This window comes from Eutrigla gurnardus (genome assembly GCF_963514095.1).
Source record: "Eutrigla gurnardus genome assembly, chromosome: 20".
Lineage (NCBI taxonomy): Eukaryota > Metazoa > Chordata > Actinopteri > Perciformes > Triglidae > Eutrigla > Eutrigla gurnardus.
This window is the reverse complement of record NC_139931.1, coordinates 10804496-10825616: the sequence shown is the minus strand read 5'-3', so window position 1 is coordinate 10825616 and position 21121 is coordinate 10804496. Positions and strand designations below refer to the sequence as shown.

At 45.1% G+C, this 21121-nt stretch overlaps 1 protein-coding gene across 1 annotated transcript; it reads right to left on the bottom strand.

Moving 5' to 3' along the window:
• Window positions 1-2658: 2658 nt before the first annotated feature.
• ppap2d (phosphatidic acid phosphatase type 2D) lies at window positions 2659-18427 on the bottom strand. The gene is made up of 6 exons (XM_084036365.1): window positions 17915-18427; window positions 6935-7092; window positions 6496-6782; window positions 6286-6343; window positions 4426-4602; window positions 2659-4206 (listed from the first exon to the last, which is right to left on the bottom strand). The coding sequence occupies exons 1-6, from the start codon at window positions 18120-18122 to the stop codon at window positions 4102-4104; spliced, it is 993 nt and encodes a 330-aa protein (XP_083892491.1). The 5' UTR covers window positions 18123-18427; the 3' UTR covers window positions 2659-4101.
• Window positions 18428-21121: the final 2694 nt, after the last annotated feature.

Below are 21121 nucleotides of genomic sequence, written 5' to 3'. Positions count from 1 at the left end.
TGCACTTTCGTAACACTTCGCCCCCACAAAGACAGCAATATGACCTCTCAGATAGTAAATAGTGGTGTGTTTTCTGCCCAATTTGCTGTTTGTCATGACTGGCCATATGTGGCTGGTGAGGAAAAGGTCTTTTCAACAAAACATAGTCCCCCAATTAAATGAGAGGTAGACACAGAAAAGTGTGTTCTATGAGTTGACGCAGCTGTGACATTTTAGTTACTCTTCCGGGAACATTTCATCACGCTGGCATACATCACAACTCAAATGTGAGCCTCTCATCCCGTCTCCTCCTGCATCTTATTCATAATTCATACGCGCTTCAACAATATACATTAAAAACAATATGATGCAGCCTCAGCTGGCCGGAACAGCACGTGTGGGTGGAGGACACACCTGGTTCGACGTGCTCAGTGATGCCGTCTTCATCAGATAGGACAGTGACACTGTCCTCATCAGATAATATATGTGCTATCTAATCTGCACGTACCACGTATGCTGGCCTGATAAATGAGGTATGTATTATGAAATGCACAAACGTCACACACCTACACAAAGCGAACAACAAGGTTTCCCCATTTGGCAGAGACGGTCGCTTGCCATTCCACCTGTGGTTCCCCGCCAGGTCTTAGTACGTCAGCTTTGGGGTTGATCTCTGTGCTTATTCAATGAGCCGGTGTGGCTTATTGAAACATCCTAATCCCCGGAGAGCAGCGGGAGAAGACAGGGGAGGCAGGAATGATTTATCTAAGCAGGAACATGCAAACTAATGCTTTTCTCAGGCTCCTATCGGGACACAATGCGCCCACTTGCAGTCCTAATGGCTGCAGCTAGTGTATTCACTGAGTAATTACTACAGGAGATTTAGAAATATGCATATAGTTCAGGCTGGGGGAGCAAGCTTGAACTTGAGCATACTAAAGAGCCCATTAATCCTTTTTAATTCTATTAAGAAATGGACTTCAGTTGGATAAAAGGCCAGCCGAGTTCCAGAGACTACGTCTGTAATGCCTCGGAGACCCACAGCGAGAAGGCTCTTACTTAACACAAATTCATTTACAAGGAAATTTCTTTTCCTCTTCGCAGCTGAATCGATTCACAGCCTTGAGCAGCATTTACTTGGTAATAAACAAAGATAGGTTGAACTTTGTGAGGGCTGTGGGGGAAAGGGCAGAGGACGGCAAATGAAATCTGGCCGAGGTGCAAATTTCTCAACGATGGTATCAATGTCAGACACCCCCCCCCCCCCCCCCCCCCCCCCCCTCCACCACTACCAACTACAAGTGTCATTTCCACAGACATGGATAGATTCCCAGACAGGCTACGTGCCTTCCGCCGTACACTCATCCTGTGTTTTGATCTGGATCAGCCAATCCAGCATCTGCCCTGCTATTTTTGCACCTGTCCAATCTCACAGAAATCCTAATCTTATCAAGGAATTCCCCAAAGTTCAGTATGAGGAGGAGGAGGGAGAAAGTGCGTTTAGTTCTCTTGCTCTGTGAGGCGTGTGGCCAGTAATGGCTTTCACCTGTTGAGGTAAGGTCAAACCCCCCCCCCTTAAATGATCACAGTGCCGGGCTACTGTTCCTACTGTGTGCACAGTCGCAGCAGTGTAAATAATGAAGCCCCCCCTGCCCGGACCTCAGTAATCTGAACATACACAATGTGCCTCTGCTTGTCGACCCCCATTCATTCCCATCAGGGCCGGTAGGGTTGGCGAGGAGGACGCCAGTCACAGTGTAAACGAGATGTCATGTTTGACAGGGTGTGTAAGGGCAACTCAGCTGGGCCTCAGTCACACACACCTAACCACGAGACAATAACAAGGCAGCGCGGCGGCAGAGACAAGAACCTGTCACACGAGCACAGGCTCATATACGTTGCTCAGGAATGAAACGCGTCTCCTTGGTTACAGTATTATGAAACAAAACAGGCCTAAAAACCACAATCACATTCCTTCCCACCCTGACACCCCACACCCATCACTCTATCTCTCTCCTGTATCCACCGCCCCATCTGTTCTGCCAACTGCTCCATTACTCCATCCCTTCATCACTGGACCAGTTTTTGTCCCCCTTACCTCAGCACCCCTCCGTCTGATTTGCTTTGTTATTTCCCTCCGTCTGCCTGGAAGTGGTTCGGAGAGAGAGAAAGAAAGAAAAAAGCATGAAAGGAAACGCCTCAGACGCACCAACCTGTATCTGGCTAAGCATCTCCATGGTAGCATGGCCCCCCGTAACAGCCCATCATGCTCCGCTGCACTCAAAAAGCCTGGGAGAAAGGGGGGAAAGCGAGGAGGAAGAGAAAGACAGCAATGCAATGAGAGACACTGGAGTGGAAGCCTCCAAACAAAACAAGAGGTTAAATCACTTATCATTTCAGTGTTTACTTTTTGTTCCAGCCCAGATTTTCTTACCTCCTCACAGTCTGGTATCCCGTTTCTGAAAAAAGATAATAATGGCTCTATGCGGACTGACTTATGAATGGCTAAATGGCTTATTTTACCAACTGCTGCATGTGAGCAGCCAGAGACAACCGAGCCGACGTAAATATTGTGACACTGAGGTCACATGTGCGTCTGTTGGGGAATTACTTCTCATTGTTGTTGTTTTTGTTTTAAATGCATTAAAAAATAAAGAATAGAGGAGTGAAGAAGTTAAAAACATTCAACATTCATTTTTATTGGTTTGGTTTTGTTTGAGTACAGTGGTTATTTCTGCCTTTCTGGCATTCACAGACAAAACAAACGGATAACAATAACTGGGATCACAAAAAATATAGCTTTCTGATAATATCTGTGGCTCAGTCTAGTTGTTACAATAGATACAATAGTAACTCTCCGTACCTGATTGACACAAACGTAAATACAAACACTTAATAAACATGTAAAAACTGTCCAAAAACTGGAACTAATACTTTTGAAATTCTGTGTGGTTTATAAAATGCCATAGCTATTTACATTCAATTTGAATAATTATCATTTCAAGAAAAGCAAAAAAAAAAAAAAACAGTATGAGTCGGACATGAACAAAAATAAACACTGATTATTCAAAACGTGTGATAAAATATATAATATTGATTACAATGAGACAGGTTCCATTATGTACGTTCAAGTGCTATTAATAAGGATGCACAGGAGGGCCCCGTTGCCTCTCCTGTCAAGAGTGGCATAAATCAAGGTGCAGCTCAGAGATTGGAGTCCGGGGGGGGGGGCAAAGGTTACAAAATTCAGTCAAACGTCCACCTCTGAGACACAGTCAAAGTGGTTAGTACAGAAACGTGGTAGTAGGTGAGGAAGGGAAGCTACTTGGTCAGATGCCTCGTCATTACTACCGTGGTTAGACAAAAAGAAAGATAACATTGTATTACAGCTCAAATACTGTGTTGTTTTTGTTGCTTTGCTTACAGGTTATTGTTTAGTCATAGCGACGCAGGGCAGTCTGATTAGAGCGTTGGCACATCAGAAGGTACAGATTGTTAGAGGTTGAAGCCAGTGCTTGTTCCTTATCATGCTACAAAGCTGTCTTTGCATCTGAGGTCTAATGGTCTCAGTTCACAGCTGCTGGCCGATGCTTTCCAAGCCAAGCACAAGATCAAAAACAAAGAGGAGGCTAGTGTTTTTTTTTCTTTTCTTTCTCCTCTCTCACCAAAGACCAAAGAAGCACCAGTTCTGCTATGAAAGTGAACTAACTGCACTGACCAAACACCTCCATCACAGAAGAAAACCATCAACATTAGCAGCTAAAAAAAAAAAAATCCTCTTGAAAAATAGACATTTTTTATTTGATTTTTTTTTTCTTATCATATATAAAAAAATATCTGTAATATTTCTATGCAGTTCTTTTCACTGGACGGGTTTGACTTGCAGTCAAATGTGCTTATTGTATTTCACATGTGTGAGTGTGTGAACATTGGATTACTGTGTGAATGTGTGTGTGTCAGTACGCCCGTGAGAGCTAGTGTTAGATTGTACGCTTTGATCCTTCTCTTAGAATGATTCCCTTTCTTTAAAAACTCCCCACCTGTGCTATCTGACATTCACCCTGTCTATCTGACGTCCATCTTCTCTTGTCCTCCGACTCCGAGGATGATCGCGTGGGCCTGCTAACAGACGGTCTGCTGGCTGGACAGTGGACTCTCCAGGGACATGCTGGTGGGAGACAGGTCCGGACGGGCGCAGGGCTTAAACATGGAGGAGATGTAGAAGGCCTGCAGACACAGACACACAACATGTCAGCAAAGATACACGGACCACACACGTGCTGTCAATCACTCGCTGTTTAGAAACACAACGAGGGATCAGAGTGGGGAAAACGAGGGAGAGAGCCTATTGTTTAAGTTAACTCGGCCAAAAGAGAGACAAATCCTGTGAAGACGGAGATAACTGCCATTGAAGATTATTTAGACAGCGGTGATTTTTCGACGTACCACCCAGTATGCAGTGATCCCCCCTTGGATGAAGCCTGTGAGGACGTCGGTGGGGTGGTGGCGGTAGTCAGAGATGCGGCTCAGGCCGGTGTAGATGGCGATCATCACTAAGAGGAACTGTATCAGTGGGCGCAGCAGACGAGCTCCTCGCCATGACAACCGCGCCTGCAGGTAGAACTGCAAGAAATAAGAATATTGTTATTACAGTGACTGACTTTAAAATTACTACAGAAAAGTGAATGTATGCCCCACAAAAACTGATAATCACATTTTACAATTCCAGTTCTATAAACGCAGGCAGAGACCTTTAATAGACACATCGGACATCCACTCAGTCTGCTTCCCAGAGGGGGAAGAGAGGCTTGGCAAGAGTCCATTAACACTATCCAAACCCCATTTCCTCCTTTTGTTCATCCTCATCTCCTGCCTCCACGCTGCAGTACTGAATAGATGTTTGTGTCGGTAAAAATGGGGTCACTGGGCGAGCGTGATGCAGATGCACGGCTAGCTCCGTGGAGGAGGCCGGAGGTCTGTCTGGACCCGTTACCTACTGGGGAGCACGTGGCCTACATTCCTGCGGTGAGGCCGACCCTCACCGGGTCCTTCTCTCTCTTTCTCTCTCCTAGCCCAAATAAGAGCAGGTGTCACTGTTCCTGCCTTAAACACGAGCAGCTGGCCACGGTCCGAGTGGCGTGTAGCTACAGGTCTGACACGATCCCTCCAGGATATCTCCATGTCTGCCAGCAGCAAACTTGCATGCGAGGCTGTGTGTTTGTGCCTGCAGTGTGTTGTGGAGAAAACAATGGACGTGGAGAGAAGCAGGAGGAGCAAACACTGAGGTCCTTGTTATTCTTACACCACTCCTTCCCGTCAGCACTTCACCCTTTTATCCCTCTTATTCAGCCTCCAACTACTCATCCTTGTTTGTCTCTCTCTGGTCGGAGAGGAGCTGCTTTTCATTTGGACTTCTATAGTGCACAAATGCAAATAGGAGAGGCGGTGATTTTCCTTTTCTCCCCTTTGAATTTTGCACAGCAACATCCTCACTACGTTTCATTAATTTGAGCTATGCATGGCACAACTATAATGTAAGGGATAATGAGGGGGAATACACGGGGGACGTGGACATTTTATGGTTAATAGTGTGCTTTTGTCTCCCTCGAACTGTCCATTCTCTCCCGAAATGCGCCCATGATGACTGGGCCAGTGCAGTGTGGGAGAAAGAGAAAGATGATGAGGAGGGTGGGGTGTGTGTGTGTGTGTGTGTGTGTGTGTGTGTGTGTGTGAATGTGTGGGGGGGGTTCTTGCTGAAAGAAGCCTGTCGATCTCTCAGCAGGCATATTCAGCTCTCCACCCCCTCCTCTAAATGAGACCCACAACAAGGCCTCCTCTGTCTGCGTAGCCTCTTCATCTATTCATGTTCCCCGTGGAAAAACATTCTTCCTCATTCTCTAAACCGCCTCCCCCCTCTCCCCCCCCCCCCCCCCCCCCTCCTCCCTGTCTCTCTGCCTCACCAGCTCTCTCAGCTCGGAGCAGGATGCCTTCAGAGAATTGCTGCTCTCAAAGATCTCCTCCCTCGTGATCAGGAAGTGTGAATATATATTTAACAGCACATGCGTTGGTGTGTGTTTGCGCACGTTTTAATTAGCTTATCTCCTTAATGGTTGCACACAGCGCTCTCGGCCTCTACGGATTGGTGTTGTCTCTAATAAGTGAAATGAAACTGAGAGTGGTAATGTTCCCCCAACATTGTAAACACAGCACCGACTATTGTAATTACACCACACAAACTCAGGTGAACGTGAAGGTCACATTCCAGGAGTCTATTGTTTGTGTATGTTTAAAACAGATGTGACTTACTGCCAAGTAGAGCATGGTGTACATTGCGAAGGAAGCATGGCCGGAAAAAAAAGACTTCCTGAAAGAGAAGATCAATAAAAGATGCCGAAGGTTACACATTAACCGTATGACTCAAGCTACTTTATACTCCACCCTAAGCAAACAACCCAAATCAATTCAGAGCAATGTGTGCACACACACACACACACACACACACACACACACACACACCTTGCTTCCTCCACCATCTTCGCATTAGGCTGCCGGCAGGTGACCTGGGACACGTAGCTGCCCGGATTACAGTTGATGGACGCGTATGTGACGTTACAGACGGACAGGAAGTTGGGTCGCAGGCGCCCCACACTTAGCTTGGCCATATTGGTGAGAGACTGACCCACGCAGCAACCAAACATGAAGCTTCCCAGCTCCTTGTAGAGGCATGAGACGTAGCAGTTTCGGACAAAAGCCCGTGAGTTCACACCTCGGAAACGCACCCGGTAGCATTCGCCCAGCGCAATCTGAGAAGGAAGTATGACAAGAGGAACTGATTAACGGTCACGATAAGTAATTAAGTAAACAGTGGAAGTATATTTGCTTTAGTCTTAAAACCACATCCGTAACACCACATTGTAGTGATGACAACTTGAACCGATGGTTACTATTGTCTTACCGTTAGGCCAGTGATGGCTATACCACCAGCAATGAGCAGGCTGTCGGGGATGGCCTCCCTCGCCACGTAGGGATAGGTGATGCTGGAGTCTCCGCAGAAGAAGCCTCGCCTGTACGGAGTCACTGCCTTCAACTCACACGCAAAGAATGGGATGGACGCTGATGAGATGTGGGAGAGAAAGGGAGGGTAAGCAGACGGGAAAACAAACAAAAAAACACACAAAACACAAAACAAAAGATGGCTTGATGAATGTCTGTGAAACATCGATCTCAGAGATAGTGGGTACAGTGGGCTAACGTGAAGGGGGGCCTCGCAGACGCACGAGGGAAGGAGCTATAGAGGACATCAGTCATCTGGTGACATGATGTCCAGATTCCCTGAGGATGAGGCATTCCTCACATAGCTGCTTCCATCGGAGGAGGAGCGGGGAGAAGGAGGGATGACAGACACAGAAAGACACACGGACGAGGAGATGGACATGACAGAGGAGAATTAAGATGAGACAGGAGGGAGAAGATGAGAAGGCATGTTACATAGAAGAATAAGGACAATAAACCCATTGTAGGAAGAGCTAGATAGTTGTTAACAAAGATGCTTTTGTTCTACTGTAAAACATTGACTTTTAGTTCAATCCATGAACAACGATGGTCCCATAAATGTGCTTGCTATGCTCCCTGGCTGGTCACTAATTCTAAAAAATAAAGTCCGTATCGGTTGAAAGTGGGTCAAGGTCCGACCCACTGAAGCAAACAAACCTCACAGTCTGATGGGAAAAGTTCACCGAGTAACAGTTGTGCAACTTTTTTAATGGTGACAGAAACGGATGTGGTGCGTTTGTGTCCCCTATAGCTGCAGAGGTTTGCTTTCGTGTTGTTGCTTGAAACTAATGACCAACAGCCCTGTGAAAGCCCGCTCCATTCCTCGGCGCTGCATGTATCCCATGTCCCCTCGTCACCCCGTGGAATGCGGCGAGAACATGGGACTAATCATTAACCTCTGTGCCTCTTCCTGTCATCCCAGGCCTGCTGGTTGGCTGGAACGCACGCAGGCCAAAACACTGCTCTCGCCAGTAGATCTCTCTGACTACGTGACTGTTGTGCACAGGATACGCACACGAAAAATCAGGCAACAGGAACGGCACACAAATACACACTCGAGCACAAACAATGGCGAACATGTCTTGCGGCATAACGGAATCAACATTTATTAACCGACAAAAAGGGCAGGGCATGAATACCTGACCCGCTCGAGGTGTCCACTTTAAGATTCGGCCACATTATCTCCGTTTCGGTTTTAGTATTCCACGTGTTTGCTATCACGACCACACAACCATACCGCTTTTTCAGCCTCACTGGGCTGATAAAGGATAACAAGCATGTAATCTATAGGTTTGAGGCTATCAGCGCAGAAAACACACGAGGAGGCAACTCAACAGCTGTGTGCTGATTAAAGACGCTGTGCTGTAGTCAAAAGTGTGTTTGTGACCTCCGCCGTCAAAGTCATGCTGCCCTAGCAGAGAGACAAAACACAGATAAAAGTCAGCCCACTTCCATATAATTTAGGAGAGGCCTCGGTAAGAAAGCGAGGGAGGGAAACACATTGCAGGCAGATAGCAGAGCCTGTGACGCCAACAAAGAGAGAGAGATAGGAAACACCTCTCATCTGACCCCGATCTCTCATACATCTCATTCATTGCCACGTCTACAGGCGTCTCCTCACACATACCTACATACATGCAACATGTACAGGTGCTATCTCTTTTAGACAGACAGAAAACTATTGAAAAGATGGATTCTGTAGTCAAATCTTATGCTGTTAGTTGAATTTTGTGGCTCCTGGTTGCCACCATAGTTAGTTAAGGTGTTCTTAATGTGTATTAGATAAATACTTTGGGGAAAGTTATTTATTAAATGAATTTCCTGAAATATAGTTTCCTGGTTCCTTTCTGCCACCTGCATAATATGCAGACACACACATCTCTTAATCTCTGTCGTAATCCTCTTATCTGTGTATGTCATACCTTGGTGGAGACCTGTAGATATCATCTGGTTCATCTCCGGTTCAGACTGAGTGGGTGGTTGTGGATTTTTTTTATTTTTTTTATTTGGTTATAATGTAATAACTTTTACATTTGAAATACGTTTTAACTGACAAACCCTCCAACTCACAGATGACAGTCGCACCTTGCTGGATTGACAAGTCTCCCAATGTGAACGTGTGTGTGTGTGTGTGTGTGTGCGTGCGTGCGTGTGTGTGTGTGTGTCAGTATATCAGAAGTGGGGACACTGATTGTGCCATATGTGTGTGTGAGCATGATAAAGCAAAATGACAAAATAATTGACACTATGCATTGTAATCAATGTATTATTGTTAAGATCCAAAGGAAAAGAAAAACATATATAATTTATTTTAATCATATATAATGCAAGTTATATCTATAAAGATATATTAAACCATTGATTGGAGGGAGGAAAGTTAAAATTGACTGATTTCACAATCACTGGTTCTCATCATATGGATTAATAGAAAAACTGAGAAAGGAAGAAAAGAGGCAGACTGTCGATGAGTCATGAACAAAACATCTCATCATACAAAGGTTAAGAGATGTGTGTGCATTTTATGCAGGTGAGCTGATGAGTAACGCAGGGTTGGTTCAGGATTTTTATGGCCAGTGGAGCATGCGACTAATATAGAATGGCTGGCAGAGATTTGTAAGCCATTTTTATACATGCTGTATTTTCTTCTAATATTTCGTTTTATGGTCATAATTTGGGGGGGATCTTTGTGTGCTGAAATGTTGCAATTACAGCATTTGACATTTATCCTGCCATGAATTAACTGGTGGTAATGGGGTCACGTTTGTGGCAAATATTGCTCTCCATACCACCCATTAACAGGCTTTCTCTGTGTCCTCGTCAGATTCCACAATATGGACGGTCCTGTCTCAATAATCAATATTCTGCTGCGCTGGTAGAGAGGTAATGGACGGATTCTCCATTAAGGAGCAAACACTCTGCGGTTACAGTAGGAACATGGACTTTTTATGGGATCATTTTCAATACATGTGGAGGTCTAATGGGATCCATGAAGTGCTGAGCCAGATAGAGGCATGTTTTATGACCTCAGACCTGCCAGTTGCAGATGGCTTGTGTTTTTTTCCCTCATTCTTGCATGAAGTCCACATACAGACTCTCTACTAATGGCCGCAGACCAAAGATCACTCCACTGTGGCAAAGCTGTTTGTTCTCAATAAAATAAATCAACTCCACCTGACCCGAAAATGCTGTACAATAAATAAAAAAACACAGCGATGGTGCTGACCGCACGCAAAGCTATTGAGTATCTACGCAATCCTATACAAATAACAAGCTCCCGTGTCACAGTCAACATCGACGCTTTACAACTACATTAAAACAGTTTTCACAACAAGACCTGAAGCACTCCAGAGACCCTAACATCATCTGTCAGGCAGCTGTGAGCCAACCTCTGCACCTGGCCAAGACATGCTCAAAAGAAAGCCAGGCCAGCGAGGCCTGCGAGGGGACCCGAAAGGAGGCAGAGGAGTGGCTCGGCTCACACAGCCGGGCCAAAATGTGCTGCTCGCTGGGCCTGACACTCAAAGCAGGAATGCTTTCAAATAGTCAAAAGGGACAGAAAGAAAGAAGGGGGAAAGAGGAGAAGGAGGGAGGGAGGAGAAGAGGAGGAATGAGAGCAGAGGGGATATGAGCCTCATTCTGAGAAACTCTTCTGGTTCTAATTTACACATCTATGACCACAGCCCAGAATGAGCTCACTGTGAGAGGAGAACAACAACAACCTACAGCAAGAAATAAAAAATAAAAACAGGAAGAGTGATTAAAAACAGAGTGCAACAAAATGGGGCACATCCACATGGTTTATGGTCATATTGCTTAATATATGTTGATCAAACTAAAAGGTTTACAATTCATGAGAACTGACAAATGGGGGGTGAGGGTGGTAATGCTTGGGTGAGAGAAAACCCAAACGAGAGATGGGTTTCTCTACAGAGAACAGCAGACGGAGGCGATTAGCGGTGGTTCTGGAATGTGAGGGTCAGAGATCTGGGCTCTGCTGGGACCCGCTCTGTAAACACGACCCCACGTCAACCAGCACAATATCCCCAAACACACATACGGACTCAGCGCACTAACACACACAAAAAAAAACCACACTGGGATGCAAACAGACCGATCCCACAGCCACATAGACTAACAGACAACCAAACAAACCGCCAGGAAAAAAACAACAACCCACCAGCGCCTCGAGAAAAAAAGAAAAAAAAAAGAAACCCAAATCAACCACGCAAGAGCCAAACAATCCTAAATGCATTAAGGCAAACAGCCTCACTGGCGCAGACCAAATGAATCGCTGGGGATGCTGCCGTCGGACAAACAGCCTGCGCATCCTCATAGATTAGCACGACACACAGCCTGAAGCTATATCTAAGCAACAGCAATGACCATCTGCCTCATCACATCCGATAATGTTCGACTGTGCAGGCCTCGTTCCACATTTGCCCTTTGATAGAGCTGGAGGACGGACAAGTAGCGAGTGACCTGTCAACACAGGTCCATTTGGCCTGCAGTTTAGGACTAGGCGGAGGCTGGGCTCCTGCCAGGCTCCCTACAGCACCCTTCAGCAGTGGTCCCCCCCTTGCTGGGCCCCTCAACCGCTTACAAGTGCCAATGTTTCCCAGCTAAACTTTAAGCTGCTTGTTCACCTACAAGTCAACCTTGCAAAATAAAAAAAAAGGATAAAAATAGTAAAGCTAACTAACCCGTGAGGTGTTATAGTTTAAATCTTTGCGAGCGTGATCATTCCTTGTATAGACGTTACACAGAGCAGTGTGACAGCCTGCTTAACATGCTCATAAAGAGCAGCCTCCAGTTGGGCTGGGTTGAGCTTGTACAATTATTTGTGCAATAATGACTTTAACTGCACAAAGCTGTCTCCACATGAGCCAGCCTTGATCTGTTCTTTTCATCTAATTACTATTCCGTTTGAGTCAGGTACTTTTAGGGCAAAGTGAAAAATAAAGCCTTTGTTTGATGAGGCAGTCTGAGCGGAGGCTGGATGCACCATCAGTCAGGCTCGAGCACACAAAAGCACACGGAGAGACACGCGGAGAGACTGTTGTATTGTCAGGCAGGTAACATTCAGGAGGTGAAGTCATCCACACTAAGGCTGTGATTATGATTGGCAACCGTAAACCGCCACAAACATAATTAAGGTCTGTGTGGTTCTTCCTGTTCGTCAATCCAGGTATGGGGGGGTTGGGGGGGGCTAGGATGAGGGTGAGTGGTAGCCCCCCCTGCACTGACACTCCCATTCATTTTTTCCATGATAAGCTGGATTGACGAGACTCATCTGTTTTGTCTGCCTTGATGGCGGCATGAAGAGACTCATCAGTGAAGAAAGCGAGACTGAGGAGCCACAACAGTGTTGGACAATAGTCTCAGCCTTTGTTGACCATCTGCTTCCATCAGCATCACCTGCTGCTTGATTCCGTACAACCTCTTTATAGGTAGATATCCACTGTTTCATCCATCATGGCACATTTGATGTGCAAAACAAAAAAAGACTGCATGTAGACTACTTTTCTTCCGGTTGCCTTTCTATTGCTTTACCTTCCCCCAGCACACCACCGGAGCTTTGCTCGCCCACTTCCCCTGTTACTGTTACAGCTGGCCAGTGGAGACATGCTTCCCCCAGCTGCTTCTGTTCTCTCCACACTTCACTGACCTGCTTCCTGGAGCACGGCTCAGGAGTTCAGGGCAAGAGTGGTGAGGTCTGAAGTGGGTCTGTCTGTCTGTCTGATTCAGCAGGACCATAAAGGCCCCGCCGCTCTGGTATGCACCTTGGAAACTTTAAAAGGAGCTCGCTGGTGTTTTCTGCGGTGCGAAGGTGAGGGTGTGTGTGTGTGGAGAGATGAGGGCTGGCAGTCTGCAACGTGAGAGCGACACAGGGCTGTGGTCGAGACTGCATGGGGAGGTACTTGGCACGGAGCGGCCCCATTGTGGTTGTGCTTTATGTGTGGCAAGGGTTGAGGGCTGCAGGGCTGTTTTGTCAGTGTGTTTTGGTTTGCAGGGGGAACATGCAGTTGGAACAACTTCAGAGCGGAGTTTAAGAGGCTGAAGGCATAGAAGGCTCCAGCAGGTGAGATGTGACACAGAGATAAAATGGTCCAGATGATGGGTAGCCATGCTATGGCGCCAAGGGGGCTGTAGTCAGATTCCGGTATAAACTTGGATGGTAAGAAAAAAACATTCTAGCTAACGCGCACTGAGGATTAGAGCATACACATTGTTCACTCATTACGGCTGATGGTACAGGTGGGCACTTATGGAACCGTCCCAGAATAGGGGATCGCAGCTGCCTCATTAAAAGTACACTTTTTGCTGTCTGAACCGTCTATCCTTCTCAGAGCTACCTCCTCACTATAGGACATAAACAGACAGCTGTGGATGAGATCCCTCAGGTGCTCCTGGGCCCGACCTCTGACCCCTACTGTAGATCCTCCACCACTTCCACCCTCCTCTCATTCAGGCTCTTACTCGCCCCTCAGCCTTCAGGCAACTGAGACATTTCTAAGGGGCTCTGCTGTGCTAATGGGTGGAGGACGACGTATTGACAGCAGAGTACATGTGCCCATCGAGTCCGTCTAAGGAAGGATGCAGCTAATGGATTCCTGAACCTCTGCTGTCAAGGGAAGGAGATGCATAAGCACACTAACGAGAGAGAGAGGGAGTGGGAGAGAGGGAGCGAAATCACTTCTTCCACTGACTAATGATTGGACTGAGCCATTTTTAATGGCTCTCCATCTGTCAGCCACAGAGTGACGCCAGTGTGTTCCATAACTTCAGAGCGCATTTGATCAGGGCCTTAAAAACGCTCAGCAAAACAGGACCGGCAAATTTGTCAACAAACAGCACGCACATGGCAGCTGTAGTAGGGTGTCAGCGTTAGCAGCCATGATGACACAAACTCCCACACCCACACTTTTACTCATGAGTGCGCACACATGAAGACACACACACGCAAACACACACACACACACAGGAGACAATCTAATATTCCTGGCCCTACACACACTGACATGCTGTGACGTGTTGGCCTCTTGCTGTTTCACTCACTTGGCAGCTTTCTCTGCCAAGTGAACATAACCAAGAATCATAAACCCGCCCAAAACACACATGCAGATGTAAATCACTCTCACACACACACGCACACACATACACACACACACACACACCTCGCAATATTGCTGGAACACCTTCAGTCTCAAAATAGAGTTTGTCTGAAGAAAAGAGAAGAAAAAGAGAGGCGGGCAAAAAGCGGAGATAAGCTGAAAGAAGGGAGCCCTTTTAAAATTCTGATCACTTAGGTAGATACCGGCCCTCTCCTCCTGGCATGCTGCTTCACGTCTAGAACAAAAACACACACACAGTGATTAACTGATTCCAGTTCTCTCCTTTTATAGCATGCAAAAACGAGTTCTGCTTTTACTACAGAATGAAATCGCTTTCTTGTTAAATAGAGACACGCATACATATCGACAGCGTGGATATTATATCATTTAATATTCTTTTGTGTTACTTTAATCCAGTCTAACATGTCCTGCTTGTGCAATCGTGAAACCATTTTTACAATTAACCTTTACGAGAAGGTCAAGCCTTGTGGCAAGCACAATGCTCCTCTAAGCTGTATAAGCTAATAGTGGGTTTTCAAGTGCCACTTCCAATCATTTCCCAGTTACTCTTAAGAGAGGCAATAACTGGGCTTTATTGGGGTGATTACACCATAAGGACCACCTGTGAATGGAGGGAAACAGCAGTGCAGGCTTGGAGGCCTGTCCCTGCATGCTCTGCAGATATGACAAACACCCGATGCCTCCTGACCTGTGGGTGGCTGGACGCTTGGTCTTAGATACAGCCACGGGGCGCAGATACTCTCAGGTCTCACCCGAAAAACCCCTACAGTCCCCACCAGGAATGCACACACGCACTCAGACATGCAAGCAAACGCTTGCATTCTGCGGCTTACATGGAACTTACTGACACTGAGCTGAACCAGAACAATCCATCTCTGTGCAGCATCCATCATGTGCATGTCAGAACAGGGCCATAAACAACACAACAATGTGAGACAAGCCCAGTTGTTGAGTAAGAGTAAGATCAGGTAGAGAAAAAGCCTCCGTTAATGTCCTCCATATCCCAGCATTCCAGAGCAGACAGATCCAAGTCCATTCATCATAACGCCACACGACACTCACTTGAATGTGAAGCAAATACTGAAACATATGGAGAAACCTCAGATCACTGTGGAATCCCTTCTTCAACTGATAACATAATGAGGATGGGATGCTTCGGGGCAAAATTCCACAGTTACAGTAGTGAATGAGCCCCATTTAACAGGATGAATAATGCCGACGGGTCAACTGTCTGAGGGGAATCTGATGAAGGCATTTTAAGGGGAAAAGTGGGTTAGTCACAGATAAGAGAATTTTGCTAAATAAAGGGCTCAATTCATCCCCACTAAGTGATGGCATTCACTGCCGACTACCCACAGATGAGTCAAGGTCAGGTCTGATGATATCTGACATGATGGTTAGCAGAGCAGAGACAGGCAGGATGCAGCCGGACAGCCGGGAACATAGAATTGGATTCCCAGGAGCAAGAAAAAGTGTAACAATACATTATATAATACTAATTAATTTGATATTATGCTTTCTCTTTTGTCAATGCATCTGATTGATTTTGATAAAACGGTAAAGCCCCTTACATTTGCTGCAGAGAAAACTCTCAACCTCATACTTTTATAATGTTGAAAATGGCGAAATCGAAAATCAACTTATCAAACATCCATAACAAGAGTTCCGCTCTAAATCCTCTCAGGTTTGCCACGCTTGAGGCTCGGTGACTCGGCCTCAGTGACTCAATCTCAGTGTTGTAATAGTTTGAGGGCTATAAGAGGGGTCAGGGCTCGCAATATTATGAGAAAGCAAGTGGCGTGCTCAGTGAGGAGAACTGAGAGCGACCATTTCCTCCGTTGTGCTGACTGATGCTGGGGTCGCCGGCCACTTCCTAATGCAAAACAAGGCCGGGGAGAAGTCTGCTGAGTGATCAGCTAATAGCATACCTGCAGGGGTTAAAAATAATACGGCAATGAAACTGACTGCCTCACACTGTTGTTTTGTCTACTGGCGTACTTCCTATGCTTTAACTGCCAACAAGGCTGAGACCTGTCAGTCTGCCTCGACAGGTTCCGCCTCTCTCGTGTTTGCTGCCGGTCCAAATAAACGCTCGCACCACAACACCGATGCTCCCTCGGAGTCATGTGAGATGACGACACGAAACTGATGAAGTTAAAAACAATCTAACGCTTCATCGGATATCACAGTCCAGCACAGCAGGCTTTCAGAGGATTTCACTTATTTCGCCCAAACAGAGGAGGAAAGTAATGACGTACTTTATTGGTATTTTACTGGAGTATTAGTAAAATACCAATAAAGTACGTCATTACTTTCCTGGGAATTCCCAATTTGTTTGACATTTAAGAGAGATTTATTGTTCCCGCCCCTCCCTTACGTTTTCTCTGACAGCTTCAGTCACTACATTCTTGCTTGATTGGGGTTACACACATGGAAATCTCCTATAATAAGATGCAATGCTGTTTGAACTACTAAACACATTAATCAGTTCCACCAAGGCACCAATGAAATACTCCCTGCATGCTAATGCAACTCTAGGCACTTATGAACATGTTATTGCTAATAATTCTTAATTTTGGTCTTGACACATTTAACTACAGGATTTTTAATCTTTTTTTTGTTGCCAGTCTCACTATTGCAGTAATGTATTAATTATGGGGGCATAATGAGGGACTGTGTAATTGCCTCAGTGCAAACAACTGCTGTAATCCCAACTAACTTAATGACAATTACACTGCACTATATTGAATCAAAACACAATTTGACCAAGTCATATCACACATTATATCTATTCATATGATGGATAGTGCCAATTATGATTAATTTGACAAATTTGCTCATCTACATATTATTTGCCGGTTGTAAAGTTTAAAAAAAACACATTTGAAAGCTTGTTTTCCTCCATTACAAATAAGAACCATTGAGGTATTTATGACTGGTTACACAAAATAAGCAAAAAGTCCAGATTATATCATGACACAGGCAATTAGCCTTTCAAATCCAGTCTCCATTAGTAAAAGAAACGTTACTTTGTGCACTCCTTTATTATGGTTGTGTCAGTGGCCTCTGAGTTGTTAGCTGTCCACATGTTGTTACTCGTGTTTCTGCAGCTCCTTGTGAAAACTGGTGGTTTACTTTACTGCACTGCAGCCTTCCATGTGAGCACTGTAAATTACCTCCAGTACGTCAGGCCTAATGCTGCGTTCAGAGAAGGCCAAAGAGCTCGGGGAAGGGGAGTCATTTTCGGCACGAGAACACAAGCATGATTTCATCCCAATTCCCACGTTCTTCTCCCGGGAACTCTGGGAGTTACCATGGGAACAGATGATCGTTCCCGGGACAACTCTGCTGCTGCCAGCTGAGCCCCCCCACCCCACCCCACCCCACCCTCTCTCCCCCCTCCCCTCCCGCACGTGCACCGAGGGGAACGAGCCGAAAGTTTTTCAGCCCGTTTGAACACTTTCCATTTGACTTCTGGAAAAATGCTTTGCAGCTTGGTTAACTTTTACAAATCCCATGCGCAACATGTTTTCCCTCCCGCGAGCCAACTTCGTTTCACCTCCTTATAACCTCCGTTGAGTTAATACGATCCGCGGAGCTCGTGCTGACGTGCGTGGGTGCAATCAACAGTAGCGTGCGGGTACTTTAAATATGTTAAAACCTTAAGTTCTTGTCCATGCAAAGCTTTAAACTGACAAGTGTAATAACAGATTCACATTAAAGTGGAAGGTGAAGACGCTTCTTCTTACCGACACAAAGGCATATTACATCCAAACCGACGAGCATCTTCCTCTTGGTGCAAAACGTGTTTTCCTCCTCGGGGGGAGAGAGGAAATGCTTCCCACCGCCGTTCTCCTTCCCGTCCCCGGCTCCTCCGCTGTCAGCTAACCGCAGCTGGAGCTCCGCGTCCCGGGGCAGCGTGTTGCCGTGGGTACCGCTGGAGTTAAACTTCTGCATGTCTTTTGCTTAAAAAAAATGTTTTATGACAACTTGTTTTTTAAAAAGTGGCTGAAGAGGGTCCGTTGTGTCACAGCTCGCCGGTGTAATTCCCAAACTTCTCAGTCCGTCCGTCGTCGGTGCAACAACTCCATGTCAACGTTGAGTTTGACAGCAGCAGACTCTGTTCGAGGTCACGCGTCTGTCATCAAAACGCAACAAAAAACAAACAGTTGGAAAACTAGTGGAGAAGTAAGAAGAAACGCAAACATCCACTCAGGTACAACCTCGCAGCAAACTTCTTCGCAGCGGGAGCGTGTTTGCACTCTGCTGCTCTCACAAACGTCCCGCACGGACCCGCGTTCACGTTCACGTCGAAACAACGTGAACGGGGAAACAAAACGTCCGGTTGGGCGCTTTCAAAATAAAACACCCTCTCGGTGAATGCTGGCCGCACCACTCATTCTGGTTGGGAAAAAACAGTATGGTTTCCGGTGTTGTTCAGTTTGACTTGACGCAGCTGCTGTCAGGGTTATAAAAAAACAACAACCAAACAAATCAATATGCAACGATGAAGCTCGAGCTCACAACACAGTGTTCGATCCAGATGACCTGACAGCCGATGACTTACACGGACATGCCCCCCAACTGTCCCATTGAACTGTCCCACCCAAGTGAGGACCCTCTCCCTATCACGATTTAAGGAGATTTTGTTTGGGAAAACTAATAAGAAACACGTTTCATAATGTAACAATTAATTTAATGTAACATTTAAAAAAATGAAATAACAAATCCATTGTATTGATTGTACCATCTGTGCCTGGTAATTACATTTGTCCGCACTGATACTGTCTGCCAGTACTCTCAGACAGATAATGACAAAAACACAATCTGAACACTTTAATCATGAAATGCCACACATTTAATTTCTTAAATCAAACAATCAGCTGCATTTGATTCCCTCAGGGATGAACTCCTAGTTGAAGTTAGTTTTAAGTTGATTAATGAGAACATCCAAATTACATCTGTGGTTTAGATCCAACTTGAGGCTGACTTCGCCGCGGTCCTAGTTGTAATAGCAGCCTGATGCCTTGCTCACTGTGGAGGAGAAGTCTCCTGCCACCTGGTGGAAGACAGGAGCACAGCTGCTTCAGCTTCTCAAAGGTTTCTCCCTATTTTTGAAACTGTTGAGACTCTTGCTGATGTTGTTTTGTCACCCATGAATTAGAGCTGCAACTAACTATTATTTCATTGTTGATTAATCAATTTATTCATTTAGTGAGGATATGGCAGAAAAAAAGAACATTAAACAAAAACAAACATTAGAATTTCTCAGTTACATTTCTCAAAATAAAGAGATAAACCGATTTTTTTTTTACCCACTATGGAGATGATTGTGTCATTGTGATATGACTAAAAAAAATGCCAATCTGAGAATAAAAGGGTAATTAAACATTTTAATTAGAAACTGGCAACATTCAATTTAAACTTCCGATAGAAAGTGAGAAAAGAAAACATTGCATTTAACAGAAAGGAAGTGAAAACTTCACATACATAATAGCTAAAATAGCATTTGTTTCCCTCTGCTGGTCACATCTGCTTCTTTCATTTTTATTTTAGGAGCTGTATGTGAAATAATAGCCTGCCCTTGAAATCACTAACATCCAGAGTTTACACTCTTTATTGTTATTGTAAGACATCGGTAGCCTAAATAAATAAGGTTCTCTTGACTTGTTTTGTTTAGTCAATTGTTATGTGCAACTGATGTGTATGGAAATGTGCGTGTCCAAACCCCTAAATAAGAAAAAAAGTGACGGATGGAAAATCAAAAAAAAGAAGGGAAGTGAAAAGTGCCACTTTTCGGTTTTCATATGTATATTCGACGCAGCAGTTTCACACACTAAAGATGCATGTATATTACGACGGAACAGTGACGGATTCCACATATTATGCAATAGGCTATTATGTCTTCTCTTTTATTTTTCATGTAAGCAACTTTGTGAACACGTATCTTCACCACAGCTGTTTCTCTCTTTGGGGGAAAACAGACCACTATCACAACAGATTTAGGATCACACAGTGTTTTACATCAAGGTCAACAGTGTTAAAGCATATTGTAATGAGGTTTATAGCCTAACATTTTTAATTCTTTCTGTCTGTCTGGTTTGTGCACAATTGATTTACATCCACTAGATGGCTGTAAGTCATCATCTGTTCAGAAAGTCAGAGGAAGTCAATGTAATGTATATCAACATCAGTCACTGAGGAGTGGATCTAAAATGTCATATGATGACATGATCTGATGCCATTTTGTGAAGGGCATCAAATTAAGGATTTGTTGCATATGGCGTAGTTATGCTCTGAATATATCCACCATGTGTTTTGTTGAGTTAATGTACTGCAGTCACTGTCAGTCGATGACAACGTACATGTTGGTGTCATCGCCCTCATACTTTTCTGAGCCGATTTTCCACCCTACTCTGAAATTAGATGTCACCTTTTCCGCTATTAATTGAGCCCATTCCTCACCCACTCCAATAATGTCGGATAAGATTTCATACGTGATTAATTACTCTTGGTTTCCTTTGTGCCTCTCGGATGAATCCATGATTCATTCAGGGGTTATACTATTTGGTTTCGATGAAAGTATTTCACCATCCGAAAACGCAGTAGTTACGCTACAAATGTTGCTCAAACAATCTCCTCCAATTTCCCCTCTCATTTGCATGTTTGTCATCCCGGGCTCAGACATGTTTCAAATGCGCACATTATTTGATTCTGCTGACTCTCAAAAAAATGCAATTCTGCTTTTCCTATTTGATTCAAATGAAGTGCTCTGTGTGGTATTATGCAACTAAAGGTCTGCAGTGCACATGAAGGCCTGCTTGATTTAAAGTCAGTAACTACTCTGGGTTTGTTGTTTCTTGTGTTTCTTGACCATTGAAAGTCATGAGGTGCCCTACTGGGTACAAATTGCGTCTCTGAGTCATCTATTCAGTCTGATGACACATACCTGAACC